Source organism: Platichthys flesus, chromosome 12 (genome assembly GCF_949316205.1).
Source record: "Platichthys flesus chromosome 12, fPlaFle2.1, whole genome shotgun sequence".
Classification (NCBI taxonomy): domain Eukaryota; kingdom Metazoa; phylum Chordata; class Actinopteri; order Pleuronectiformes; family Pleuronectidae; genus Platichthys; species Platichthys flesus.
Genome location: NC_084956.1, coordinates 8,040,482 through 8,055,920, shown reverse-complemented (window position 1 = coordinate 8,055,920; position 15,439 = coordinate 8,040,482). Strand labels below are relative to the sequence as shown.

At 46.2% G+C, this 15,439-nt stretch overlaps 1 protein-coding gene across 1 annotated transcript in view; it reads left to right on the top strand.

Annotated features, from left to right (window-relative positions):
- The window catches only part of ebf3b (EBF transcription factor 3b), a 70,149-nt gene that overhangs the window by 28,096 nt on the left and 26,614 nt on the right, over positions 1 to 15,439 (top strand). Inside the window, 2 exon segments of the mRNA XM_062401509.1 lie at positions 12,964 to 13,045; positions 15,286 to 15,403. Coding sequence (XP_062257493.1) covers positions 12,964 to 13,045; positions 15,286 to 15,403 — 200 coding nt within the window.

The following is a 15,439-nucleotide window of genomic DNA, read 5'->3' as shown; positions in this document are numbered from 1 at the left end:
CAAGGTCAGTCTAGCTAATGGGCCTGAGCCGTAGGCTGCCTGGGGCTAGGCACACTTCTGTTCTCTCTCGCACACTGGGCCTTCAAAGACCCTTCAGTCCACCCCTCTCCTTCTTTCCTCTCGTCCTCCATCTCTTCCACTCCTCTTTTACTCTTTTCCCCACTTCCACTGGTGACACTTCCTCCCTTCAAAAGGTTCGGCACAGAGGCCTTTCAAAAAACCCATTTTCCATGAAACACTTCCCCGATGCTCACTAGTATCAACAATTGTGATGCTAATGAAAGAGTATTCCTCCAAAACCCAGCGTTTTCCAAAATTATGGAGAGGTGTCTTTTTGAATTTGACCACGAGGAAGCGGAATTCTTCCAGGTTATCCGCTGTCAGCGTCCATCATTAGGTCCAAGGTGGGTCCCTGGAAGTGCTAAGAGGAACTGTTGGAAATGAGGAGGAGGAGGAGGAGGAGTGTTGTTGTCAGGTTGGCTGGCTGGCGTTGCTTGGCTCCACTCGAGGGCTCCTTTAATGTGCAGCGGAGTAGAATAAGTGAGTGGCTGTGGGCACCAGCTGAGCTCACTCTCGTCTTCGCCTGGTAGCTGAGGGGTGAGCCGCTGCCACCTGACACTGGGCACACGGCTCAGGGCTCCTCTTGGCAACGTGGCACGGCACACATGTCCCCTCATTTGGATGGAGATTCAGACACAACACACAAAAGCTTTACCCCCCCCCCCCCCCCCCCGGTCCTCCTCTGCCTCCTCCTCCCTTCCCTCGCTCAGTCTCTCTTTTTTCCACCTCCTGTGTTTTTTTTTCCTCTCCCCTTCCTTTAGTTTTTGATGGCATCATAATAATCTGGGTATCTTCTTGATCATGCCCCATGTTTTTTCTTTTCCTTTTTTTTCCCCCTCATCTTCCAGGAGACGAGTTTGAAATTGCCTGCGTCAGGACTTTGCTAATTAAAGTCATACTTTCAAAAATGCCATAATAACTGTTAATTAGCTTGATGCTATTTTCAGCATAATTTGCTAATTAGTGGAAAACCTGTACAGCGTTTCTCTCTAATTACAGTATGGCTCCGCACGGCGCATCTGTGCCTTGACTCCAAATGATACCATTACAAAGTCCCGTATTACGCATTCTCTCAAAACAGTTAATTGCCTCCACAGATAGTGAGATACTTCAGTCAGCTGATTTTTATGGTAATAAATGGACAGGCACAGACACAAACCTCCTTGGTTCATATTTATGAAATATGGGAAAGGAAAACAACCTCCTTATGAGATGCGTGGAGTTAGTTTGGAATATAATCTGGTTTGGTTCTGTGATGATTTTGTGCGCTCATGCGTCGAGTTGCCGGGACTTTTAATGAAGTTTGATCTATTATATGTTCTAACCTTGTGAGCGACGGAGCCGTAACGTTTGTAATTAAAGCGAGCGGCGCAGACGGTAACGACATCTGCGTTATTAAAAGGTAGAAGCGAGGCTCTGATGGATTGCATCTTCTGGGGTGGTTGCCATGTAAATACAAGTAGCTCCATAATGTGGCCATGCCACAGCTTATTACTGGGAATGTAACTAGCTTGTCGCCCCTCCAGTTATTTTCATGTAGTCTAGCAGGGGGGAGAGAAATATGGACATGACCACAGGTTGACCCTAATACATGTGTATACGAGACACAAATTATGAGTCATTAAGTGTGGTGAGGAGCGTGATTGGCATGACCTCTGACCCGGGGACAGCAGCTGTGCCCATCCTCCGCCTTGCCCCGCTTTTTGACAGCCACCAGTCTGACAGGGCTAGCGTCGGCGCCGGCTAATTAATGCACCACTTCAGAGACCCTTTCATTTATGGCTTCTGAAAGGCATTATTAAATTAATTAAACCACCAAGAGTTAGTCATTATGAAATCAGGAGGTTTACATGGATGACAGCGTTTATGAATTAAACATCCCCAAAGTTCCTCGCAGGAGATACCCCGAGCTGCGTGCGGGTACCTAGCGCGACAGATGTTTGCCCCCCCCTTCCTCGAGCTAACCTGTATTGCGAGCGATTTAGGTCTCATTTGGGGGTTTGGAAAACTGAAAGCAGGAGAGAAAGAGGTTCAGGGTAGCTAATGAGCAGAGAAAGAGAGGGGGAAAGGAGGTCACCGGCTCTGTTCATCTGTAGACAGTGCAGATGGTTCTGTTTTATACAGTACAACAATGGCGTTACATCAATTTGTTGATCGCTAATAGATAGCTACTCTCAGATGAATTGCAGACTGGGATCAGTTGTCTGCGGGTTTTCAGCGGAGAGCTCCATATTTATAGCCTCGAAACATTTAGAAAAAAGCCGTGTGCTGTTTTTAACTCATCATGTGATGTGAGAACTACAAATGGTTCACGAGATAAATCCCATAAAGTTGGGCTTAGCTGGAGAGCAGAGGGCAGAGATGAGTGGCTCACTCAGGAGCCTCGACGATAGACTCCTTTTCATCTGCGGACTGAGATTCGCAGATTATCTCGAGAGGCTCTCTATCTCCGTCCTCGTCTCCAGTTCTCCCTTTCTGTTTCTCCACCCTCCCTCCCTCGCCCCTCGATTCAGGAAGTTTGCCAGCTACTGTCTTTGTTTACAATGCCAAGGGAAAATGTCAGAGCCGTTGAGAAAAATATCCTTAGAATCTTTCTTTTTTTTTTCATCTTCTTAATCTAACAGTTTACTGAACTTGATAAGTGTCCTATCAACATGCTAATCAAATTACTTCGGAACCAAAATTGACAGTTTTCATTAATTATACAAGATTATTCTAATTGCAATTCAAATTTATTCATTCCGAACAGAAGGTATTCAGTAATATTTTACAAAATTTGCATATTAAATGGAGGGAGTTGTGCATTATGCATGGTAATGTATGCACAGATTCTTATTTTTAACTTCACGGCCATATGTGGTGTCGTTGTAGGAGCAGGTGAAAAGTCTAAGTGTGTTTAATTTGCTTGACAAACATTCGGCTGGAGCTTGTCAAGGGGAGTATTGTGAATGCCAATCTTTATTCCCTCTTTATTGATTACCTCCAAACTCTCAACATCTGGAGGTAAATGGCACTGAGAGAGATGAACTGAATCATGGGATTAGTACCTTCAATGACTGAATCACTATCAATTACTTCAATAGCATAATTCAAGTGCGCTCGCATAAAAGCTACAGTACCTCGGTTTGAGCCAGGATTAATATTGCAATTTAACGTAACAATGGAAGCATGGGAACGATATGGATGCTGTCCAACTTTTCCACATTGATGTCATAAAGCTAATGCCGTTATCTAAATACGAATGTGTTTAATTCCTAATTTAGGCTTTGTTTGTAAAATGAAAAGGCTCAACGCATTAGGCACATGTTTTAAAAGGTAATGGATTCTGTGAGTAAAACAGCCTTATTTATTCACTGAGACGCAAAACCCCCAATTTGCTCTTTGTTTTTATTTCCTAGAGCGGGCAGTGAAGTGCAAACAGCTTACTGGGAAGCTGTTTACTACTGTATATGACAAAGGGTGTGCGCGAATGCATGTGTGCGTGCGCGCGTGTGGGTGTGTGTGTGTGTTTATAGGGGAAGGGGGCGGAGGGGGGGTGGCTCTTCCAGCTCCACAGGCAAGGTCTTGTGTTGTAATGTAAGCGTAATAATTATCAAACAGCATCGGGGGCTCTGGGTACGGGCTTTAACAGGGGGAGAGCATGTTTGATATGTAGAATCAGCCCATAGTGCATCCATAGAGGGTGACTAAATCGCACGGTTCATGGATCACATTAGTATTGCTCTGCATCCACCCTCACACTATAGGTGATTTCCATTTAGACACACATTTCCACATGAAGATAAATATGACTTGAATCGTAATTTCCCTGAAGTAAATATAATACAAATACAACATAATACAGTGTCAGGCCGGGCAGGCTAATAGATTACTAGCGTGTTTTCCATTTGTATGGTAAGTGGTGAACCTAGGTGGTAGTCTGGCGAGTAACAAATTGAATGTTTAATCCATCTCAGTGCAGATTGAGGGTATCAGAAAGATCGGTGGTCGTATGAGTTCTCCTGTGACTTGTAGTATATTAGATATTTTTGCTCTTCAGGGGTTTGAGAAAATGTTGGATTAACAGGAGGTGCAAAGTGGAAGATAAATGCAACGTCTTATCTGTTCTGAAGTTGTCTGTTATTTTTCAAAAAGGTGTTTGGGCCTGACGTGGAGTACTTCCAGTCACTCAGCGGCGTTATCGCTGATGTCGGATTACAAAAACACGAGCTCTGTTTGACTTAGATAGTCACACGCTAATTTATAACTTTTAATCATAGAATTATACATTGTATTTTATATTACAATACTGAATTATTAACATGACGGTTGCGCACCAATTAAGTCATTAAGTTCTCCCGTCTATGCTAGAGCTGTAATTGTGCATAATAGGTAAAATATTTATATATATATATATATATACGCTTATATGATATATACATTCTAGACTGTTACCAAACATTCCCCAAGTACATATTTAATTCTTCAATAAATGTTTGCTCTGGCATTTTGGAGTGGCAAGATTAGCGTCCGCCACACAGCATCTCGTATAAAGTGTGACAAATTGATATTTTTATATAGCTTAATCTGTTTACTATGATGTTTATGCGAGGAATTATTACAAACTAATTAAAGAAATCACTTTGATATAATTAGTCAGATTTCAGGAAGCTCATTAGTAGTAATTTGCATGAAAAATAAGCCCTGTAGTGGTGCTTAGACCCAGCCATTCGATCTGCGCTTTATCTGGTTACACATCAACCCCCATTGTTTGTTGTTTGAGGGGCCGTCTGAAGTGGCCCCACAATATTTTCAGTCATTGCCCCGAGAAGCGGCGGGGCGTCTTTCAACAGATACCTCCCCTAAAGCAAGTCAACCTGTACGTGGAGGCAGACACACGCTCCTGTGTACATAAGGCAGGAGGAGCGAGCGGCAAAAACACTGTCTATTTATCTGTCAGGATCCTGACAAAGAACTGAGCTGACAAGTCAGGGTTTCCCTCGGCAGAGCGGGGGGGGGCTTTATTCACCGTACTTACATGCCCGGTCTATGCCCAGAGACTCATGTTATTTGCAAATCACACTCTTTGAAAAACGCACAAACGGGGCGAGACATGCCACGCTGCGGGTTTGTCAGCTGCCTTCACAACAGCTAGCTGTATCGCTAACAGTGTGCGGTTCGGTAAGGAAGCAGCTTTCTCTTAGCATTTGCCTCGCTGTCACTTTTTTTTCCAACACATGTGATCTGTGTCTTCATGCTTGGGGTCTCTCCCTCTCCCTCAGAGGGTTGCCATCTTCCCTTTGGACTGACAAATAAAACACCTACACTCACTGCTGAAATAAAGAAAGAGGAAGAAGAAAAAAAAAAAGAAGAGGGAATAAATTACATCAGTCTCTGCAGAGGAAGATCTCCCAGAGACGAGTATATATGATATAATCATATAATTTAATAAAAGGAGCAGTGATGATTTAGAATAAAAACCGCTTTTTTTTCAAATGCATATTTTTTTCTCAGGCCACCTCAGTAAGAGGGGTTCAAAAAAGCGGCTACAAAAACAGGACCTGTTTATTCTCGGTACCCGTTTTCCCACCGCGGACGAAATCCTTCCCTAAACATCCGGACAGAGAGGCACTTGTGTGGCGCTGATGTCACAGACCTACCTGGCCTCCCTCGCACAAAAGCTAAGGTATCATTAGCTTGGCGCACACAATGGCCATTCAACCGAGCCACAGCGCTCCTCAGGACCAGGGAACAATGTTATTTTTTGTCTCAGAATTATAAAGACAGAGTTTTGCAGGAAACCTGACAGACAAAACCCTTTAGAGGTAAATGCTCCAGGCGGCTTTTGGGTTTAATCTTTTCCCATTAGCATTTTGCCCCCACCCTCCTTGCTCCCACACAAAGACCATATTTACAGGGTCAAAAGTAAAGCTCCAAAGTCTCTGGGGACTTCTTTTTGTGAAAATCTTTCCTATATTTTGACAACTCTTTTTCTGCTTTTAATTTTATTTTCTCCTGATGGATCTCATATGGTCCACTTCATAGTTAAATAAGATCACATGTGGGTTTATTTGTTAAATGTATTATGAAATGCATTTCCCCCCCGACAAGAGAATAACAAAACAGAACAAGACATCGCACACACTCGCTCACCCTTAACCACATATTGTGAGGAACTGCACATGCAAGCATATTAAAAATTATTAACCCACAATGCAGGGGTTTATATAATAGTTATATTGTCAACAATACAACAGCAATGCTAAGGGTTCATATGTGCTACCTTTGTGTGTGTGTGTGCACACATTCACTTATGCTTGTGTGTGTATGTGTGTGTGTGTGTGTGTGAGAGAGAGTGTGTGTATGTGTGTGTGACTCCATGTGTGTGATTCATTCCAGGGCAGTTTTAGTCCTTATAAAATATTCATTTTGGTTGTGCAGGGCCCTGTAATTGCCATCTCTCACCCTGAATTATTTATACCTCGCACAGACTGACAAAGCTTTGCCATACGGCCCCAGATGAATCAGAAAGCAGCCATCTCTGCTGCCAACAGCACTGGGCTTTCACACAAATATGGCAGCCACGTCTCTCTGCCTGGCCTCTCTTAATTTGACATTTTCTTTTTCCCCCTGCCTTTGTCCTAGGTGCACAGAAAGGTTACCTGTTAGCTTTAAGCACCGACCTGCTCTCTGTCTTTCTGTCTCTATCCCCCCCCCCCCCCCCGCCTACATGACAGTCCACAGTGGGTGTTTCTTTTCCCCTCTTTCTCCCCCCCACTTCTGAGAACACGTTAATGTGGCGGCCATGTCAGAGTGGTTGCCTCATGTTTTATGATGACTGACCAGTCCTGACAGCCACTTTAGATGTATGTATTATACATTAGTAATAATATGATGTAGAAATACACACATACATTTGAGCATGCATGGACAGAGAGCAAAACCACAGATTCACAGACCTATGGGTAACACACACACACATGCAAATAAGCCCCCACCGGCCCGCTAGATCCAGCATGGCTGTCGGTAAACGGTCAAAGCCCCCCTGCTGGCCTTCCCTGCGTTCCTTTGCGTCCTGCCTGGGTCTGATCACTCCAAGGTGCCACGGGAGTGAGACAGCGCTGTATGGCTCTCATTGTAGCTCCGGGGCCTCCAGGAACCCCACGTCCAACACCCTAAATACAACTATTCACCCTCGCCAGTAACTCCGACATATGCTTATCTTCCATCTCACTAGTGCAGGGAGGTGCTGACTGGTATTTCCTCAAGGCCCCAAGCTCCAGTGCTGACCAGTAATCAAAGCACCATATTTCTCCTCCTGCGCAAAAACAACCTGGAGATAGCCCTCTGCCGTCCAGCTGGCGAGCAGAGTAAATATTCCCGAGGAACCGTATTGTTGATGTACGTGATTATTTTCGTAATGTCAGCAGCCCTGATGACTGACATCGTTGAGACTGTCATGGCCATTATCAGCAATGATCATCATATGAGTTTTATGGTGCCGCTGATGATTCAATAATATTTATGAACTCCAGTTTGGATGTAGATGATGCTTGGCTCTGCAGCGGCAACCCCCGTGTTTGATTCGCTCTTTACAACGGGGCCTGCGCGAGACAAAACAACGCAGAATTATTTATGTTTGGTGTCTTATTATATTGTGTTCAAAGTCCTGGTAGAGAAAGAGCCGTATTCGGAGTAAAACAAAGAACAGCGTGCAACAGCACACAGCCGCAGCAGTATCTGGATGTGAGGGGATGGGAGAGGCAGAGAGAAAGCTCGGGGCTAAACATGCAGTATGTGGCGGGCTGGAGCTACAAGCTGCATAACGCATACAGCCCTAGTCCACCGTTAGCAAGTGATGGATAGTTAGCAGGAGCTCAGAGTCTTCGTCTAATCTGTTACAGTAAACCTGTGCCAAGGCCTGAAGGGAGTCAGTGGGGGCTAGCTAGGAGTGGGTTTGACGTGAAACCATTTGTGAAGACGAGCGATTCTCTTAAGTAAGAAACTAACAGTGTCCGGAGAGAGAGAGAGAGAGAGAGGGAGAGAGCGAGCGAGACAGGAGGTGAGGAGAATGAGTGAGAGTACAAGAGAGAGGAGGAGGAGGAGGAAGAGATACCATAATGAGTCCTGTAGCCATGGAGTAAATGAAGAGGGATTGACAGAGTGAGGGATCCTCAAGTGAAATAATGTCAATGCCACTCTGCCCATTAGAGAGAAAGGGGGGGATGGTGGAGGAGAGGGTAAAGAGGGATGAATGGAGGGACACAGCTACATCTTAGGGTGCAGAGGAAGCACATGAATTATTTGTGACACCTCCGCAACACACACTCACACACACTCAACCACCGCTAACAAAAATATGAAATATGAAACAACAAAATGAAATGACAATAGCAGCTGGAAAAATAAGGAAATAAAAACAAAATATAGGCCTTGGAAATACTCAATAAATTCTGCCAGACATGTAGTTGGGATATTTGATGTCGAACACTAATAATCACAGTGACATCTGCCTTGCTCGCTCTCGGAGGAAATGGGCAGGAGCCCGTGAGTGGAAGGGGTTAATCTCCCAAACCCAATAAGGTTGGATAGGGAGGCACTTGTTCCCTGATAAAGAAGTGATAGGATCTGTGGGTCTGGTCCCTCGGTGCTTGTACAGGGGTAGAGCAAATATTGTTAATGTGCTGTGGTTTACTTCGGCTAAGGCGAGAAAAACAGCTCTGCTTGACGAGAGAAGACAGCGGCGGACCAGAGTACGGCGGCAGCGGCCGGGGCGGCTCGGCTTCGGCCTCCCAGGGACTTCACCGGCACATATACGCGAGCCCACTCAGTTGCATAAATAAGTGTACGTGGAAGATTAAGATCTATAAGTGTCTCTATTTCTCATTTTACCTGCTCAGCCTTGTCACAACAGGGATCTGAATGCAGTTCAGTGGAGTGCCTAATAACTGGAGCAGTAGGTAGGGGAGGCAGGAGGCTTGACATTAAGACCCCAGCGTTTTGGAAATCCGATATGCTATTGACCCGTGTACTACTATCTCAGCGTAGAGATCTGGTGTCAGCAGATTGTAGTCTGGTGTTGGGAGCCGTTTCTTACAGGGCTCCTATAACAGGGGCCCATTGAGTCTGGGAAGCAGCTGGGGCCTGATGGGCTGGAGCTGGTTGGTGATCGATACTCACCGCCCCGCAACGGATGACCTCACTGTCATGGCTGCCGGCTGTGGACACTGCATGCTAGTCATTAGTGCCGGGGCACCAATCAGGAGCTTAGACTTGTCAATACCTGACTCTTACGGATACTGTGGCCATCTGTCAGTGTATTGTGTAACGGCCTAAACAAATGTTGGGGAGCCCTTTTGTACAATACGAACAAGGTGTGCTATTAAGGAACACAAAAATACACTCACATGAAGGTATTTCAAAAAGTGAAAATCTTTTAACTCTTTTATTACAAGTCATTAAAAATAATAAAATTCAAAAAAATGAATGGATAAAACAGGAGTGGACTTGACAGGCCAGCTAGCCTCCAGTGTCGATGGAGCCTTCTTAATAATACAACATTATCCTTATTTGCCCTCTTCACTCAAATCAAAGGGATGGACATTTATGCATGAGTGACATCAACCCGGGCAATTAAGTTGGCCATTTAAATGAGAGAGGGCCTTCCTCACCTCGCCTGTTTGTTTTTTTCCCTCTCTCTCTCTCTCTCTCTTCTTTTTTTTCTGTTCCCCCTCCGTTTGATGACGGGAGAGGGTGAGCTAGAATTAGGGCGATGGGTCTTCCTTTGAGTGTCAGCCTAAAATGATCAGAGTAAAGATAAGAGGGTCTAGCAGCCCTCAAATCAGTCAAAGTGCCAAAGTCGGCCTTTTTCTCCTCAATTACCGGGTCTGTGAAGCCAGGGAGTGGAAGGCGCAGAGCCTGCTGCATTACTAAAGAGACAATCTATTTCCCCTTTGACCAGAGGGAGAGAAATCATTATGGCATGATTAGTAGCTTCGGCAGTGGGCGAGCATGGAGGTACCACGGCAGAATCGTATATTAATTGCCACGGACCGGGGCATGAGCCGGATGGTTTTAGCGTTGATTTGTGGACCTGTATGACGAGCTGTCGGAGATAAAAGCCGTTGTGTCAGGTCTTAGTTATACTGGCAGACTTCGGGCACGCAGACAGAAAGGGTTGATGTCAAAATGAGCTTCCCGCGGCTGCCCTGGAAGTCTCTCTCTCTATATGCCTGTCGATGTCTTCCTCTTTGTCTTTCTTCACACTTCATAGTTTTCCTTTACGCCTCCTACTATCCCTCCCTCCACTCCCCCATTCCCTCAGATGGACTACACCCCACCCCTCCCTCACCCTCCTTTCTCTCCCCCTCTCTCTCTCTCCTCCAACTGATAGCTGCCTTGGCCGATTATTTCATCCAGTGCGGTCCACTGAGAGCCTCCTCTCCCGGCTTTGGAAGAGCTTTAATTAGCCATGTTAATATCCCCTTCATTGGCCTTAATATCACTCAACACCTTCCTCCATCTCAGCGGCCACCAGGGTCCCCCTGTCCTGTCAGAACAGCTGATTATTGAGAAGGATAGCTTTAATCAAACCTAATTGCAGTTCATTCTTTCTCTCTATCCCCCTTTGCCCTCCATTGCCAACATCTAATGGCAGCGACGACTTGATATCCCATTAAAAAACAATTAAACAACCTCCTTTTGTCTCCGTGCGTGCCAAAACACCAGCGCAAACTTCTGTAGATATTTAAGAAGTAAAACAGAGAGAGAGGGGCCTTGTCTTAATTGCTCTCCTTTTCACCAAGGACCAATTTGCACCGTGCTCATGGAGAATCTTAACCAACTCAAATGTAATGGATGCTACAGCACCGCCACTGTTGTGGACTATGAAAATTAAGCTTATCTTTTTAGCGGAGAAAGTGCGCTTAATTGCTTTCATAACAGTAAACATAAAGGAGCTGCTTTATGATGGCGTGGGCACTCGGCTTCTCGTGTTTATTGTTTCTTAACTTTTGGTTTCACTGCGGTGGGGGAGCAGTGTGTAAAAGCTTTAAAGTGTCTGAGAGGAGACACAAGACTAACTCTGGAAGTAATGCCTTTCTTTTATGAAGTCCACGTATTGCCTGGGAAATGTATTCCATCTCTTGTTTTGACATACAGTAAATTGTCTACCAATGGGCGACGCGTGTACATACACAGACTCACACACGCACGCACGCCCCCCCCAGTGTGTGGATGTACGTGCACACACACACACACACACACACACACACACACACACACACTGGCCGTACCCAATCTGTATGAGAGGCGACAGACAAATAAAAGTCGTATTTCAGGTCTGCTTTCCGCAGATGTCTGCTGCTCTACATTATGACTCTTTGGGGAAATAAAAACAGGGTCAGGGAATTAGAGTACATAATGGTCATTTTGATGATCAGCCAACAGATGCAACCCGAAAAACACAGTGAACACAATCAAGCGAAATGCACTAATGACAAGTCAGGTTTTTTATGGCCTCGCCGCACACCGACAGGCAATCAGCATTCTGGCATGGGTTAAAACGCCTTTTATTGATGTCCGAGCCAAAGCTCCTCGGATGTGGAGTGAAAATATTTTCTCACCTCTCCGCTCCCTCCTGGGCCCTCGGTGGAGCCCAAGGTATAGGAGTCTATCGAAGAACGCTTCCAAGTGACCAGTGCATGTGTTAATGTGGCCGGGGTTAGAGGGGTCAGTCCAGACTCTGATTTATGGCCTGGCCAGGATCCCACTGGGTGAACGGGAAAGTCTTAAGTGTTGTGCGAGCGTCCTCGCAGGCAGGCCACACAAGCCACTGTATTTAGCTGAATGAAATGGCCGTGCAATCTATGGTGCAATCTATGGTAATCCAATGAGCTGCTGTGATTCAGCGAGCCAAGTTCGCCTCACAATGGAGACCACAGTGTTGCACATACAGTAATGCTAGTGCAATGTGATGAAAAAATAAATACAACTGCCTGGTATTTATAATGAATCAGAGAAAGCAAAGGAACAATCAGTCATGATTCTTCGGGGAGAATTTGCAGGAACAACAAGTCGATTTCATTGTTTACTCTGGGTGGTTGTGTAAGATTTTTACACAATAGGCAACATCTGAGACAATTTTTCTTTTTTCGGGGCCTTGTTGTTAATCCTCCTCTCTTTAACTATTTTATGTCTGCGAGGCCACAGCGCACGTGCAGCCCTCGATCCGGGGCGTTTATCGGTAGATTTAGCGAGACCTGGGAAAAGGCGGGCTGAGAGAGGCAGCTCACAAACTAACCAAGCCCAGATCTCACTCAGACGTGACATTTGTTCAGAGACGATTAGCCAGGTTGTAATTTGTGGCATAATTGCCTCACCCACCCACAAGTGCACGGGTGTGTGTATGCGTGTCAGTGTGTGTGTGGCATACGGCAGTCCCAGGAGTGTCCGCCTAATTGCCTGACAGGACTATAAGTTTTGTGGCGCGCTCTCACCTTGTTAGGTCCTTTATCCCTGATGCTCTTCAAACAAGACCTGGTCACAGGTGGGCCTCATTTGCTTCCCTATTGAACAGGAGAACTTTAATTGCACAGGGGGTGTCCTGGGATTAAAGAGGTGGGTGGAATATCAAGTGACTTCCTGTATGTTAGTGGCAGATGGGTGTTGGGAAAGACCCGTGAACTCAGGTGAGGGGATGAGGTGACAAAGAGACTGATGCTCCTGATTTTTGAAGGAATATTAAGCAGCGCGACGTCCCCAAACCGAAACGGTGTAACGTCACGTTCTGTTTCTGACTGAGTGCGTGGATGGATCACTGTGTGGAGGAGATGTTATTTGAATAATCTGTCTATAACAATTAGGCTTTAAAAAGGTGTAATTAACGTGTTTTTTTCCCCTCTTGCTTTGTGTCCTCTCTTCCAGATTCTTCCTAAAGTTCTTCCTCAAGTGCAATCAGAACTGTCTGAAGAATGCAGGGAATCCACGAGATATGCGCAGATTCCAGGTGACTGAAATCTATTTCACACATCTGTCTTTTGCTGTCTGTTTATTGCAGAAACACACACACACACAGACATGCACAGGTGTATAAATGAACAACTGCCCTTCACTAAGTCAGCTCAACGCACATTCACATATGTATACGATTGTATTATTGGCACGTAAGGAGGCAAAAACCGGGGAAAGTGGGAAAGCGAGGGATTTTTTTTCCTGTCCTGTGCGCTCTGGACAGAATATTTATTAGGGAGTAGCATCTGACACAAATAAGGATATAGGATTTAAGAGTGCCATCAATTGTGTGCCTGACAGCTTTCCGAGCCTGAGCGCAGAGGGGAGGACGATCCAACCACATGTAACAACAGTGTTAACTCAGAATCTGTCTGGCAGCGGAAACGCATACCTTCTTATACACACATATGCGCCGGCACGCACACACACGAGACACACACACACACACACACATATGGATGCATGCACATACACGCTAGCAGCGCTTGTATTTGCTTTGTCTATATCCCCTCACTCATTCTTACCCACACATGCATACACTTAAAGTCCACACACGCATTTCTCGGTATAGCCAGGGAAAACCCATCGTGAGCCATCTGAAAACCATCATTACTTGCGGGCCTCGCAAACCTCGGCGATTTACACCGAGAGGACATGACCGCTGAACACTTTTACTGCTTCTTTAACCCACCCGCTTCTAATGTGTCAAGTAGTTGAGCCTTGAAATTATTGACCCCCCCCACCCCCACCCCCCTCCCCCCACCCCGCGCTGATCCATTTATCCAACCAACCATCCAGCCCCTGCCCGAGACATTTTCACCGCAAGTGGCCCCCGCTGGGTCAAGGTGAGAGAGGGAGAGTTTAGTGTGATTTGTCCAATCAGGATACCGACAAACTATGGGAGGGCGTCCGTCACTGACAGCGCTGCGTCTGTGATGGACACACGCGAGCCAGGCCTCCTTCCACCAGGAGGAAGCCCAGACATGAAACAGACAAGACAGGGGTGTCCCCTCCTGATGTCACCACCATCAGACCTCCCCTGCCTCCGCAGCACATCTCCCCCTCAGGGTGAATGTGGAGTGATGCGTGACAGCCACCAAGGGGCTCTCTCACCTCTCGCTCCCATGTGTCAGAAGGAATGCCAGAACTAAGTTGTAGCATCTGACTTTTTTTTCCACCCCCCCCCCCCCCCCCCCCCCCCCCGTTGTTTAGCTAAAACATTCACATTAAAACTACCAGATTTTTCCCTTTTCGCTGACGAATATCCGTTGTCTGCAGTCCAACAGTTAGTAAGCCGTTTTTTTCCCTTCCAAATAGATTTCCCAGATGCTCCAGCATAGGTGTTTCTCTGGCCAGGGCTGTGTATTCTGCATGCCTTCCACTCCACTTATTACCCCCAAAAACCAGCTGGAGGCCAGAGAGGGCCCAATCCATCATCCTCAGCTTGGCCCAGCTCTGAACCTGTTCACAAGAATGGAGCTCTTTCACTTCCCCTTCTCTACCCCCCGAGTTCCCCCCCCCCACACACCCTTCCCAAACCAACCAAAGAAAAAAAAAAAAAGCGCCCCCCCTAAATTCCACTGCTACACCGAGGTCACTCACCGGCGAAGCAGACCTGAGAGGGGCTCTCTGTTTCGGCTCTGAAACACTCTGGCCATTCACACGCCGGCTCACTGTGTGGAGATGTGGCGGCCCCGCAAAAAAACAACAACAAAAATAAGCATTATGAAATATGGAGTGTGGCTTGGAATCGGATCCTGGTAAAATGTTTGTTGAGTGAAGGGGATGGAATACGGCGCAGCTGGTAATGACTCCCAGTAATATTTTAAAAGGGAGGCCTTCCGTCCTCAAAGAGACGGACGAGCCTGATCAATAACTCTGAGACTCAGCGAGGACGACAGTTGGTAGAGTGGGTTTAACGGAAATGGTATTTTAGCGATTGAACAGTCAATTAGCTGTACACAAATGCGCAGCGCTGGAAAGCAAAAACAAAATGGCCGAGAAGCAGGGTAACTGTAATGCGATATGTCCAAAGAGAACAACCACTCCACGAGGGGTTTGACAATAGGGATCGATAGTGCACAGACGCATCTGGACACAACCGCACAAAGCTCCTCTGTACCCCCCCCCCGCACACCAGTTGGGATATCTGTGCAACTCTATGTCTGGTGGTGTTGTGTGTTTTCTATTTTACGACATGCTTAATCACAATCTTCACCTTCACTCTTGTTGCAGGTTGTCGTATCGACGACCGTCAATGTGGACGGCCACGTCCTGGCTGTCTCCGACAACATGTTCGTACACAACAACTCCAAGCACGGGCGAAGGGCTCGCAGACTCGACCCTTCAGAAGGTACGCCTCCTTATCTGGAGTATGGTAGGCACATTT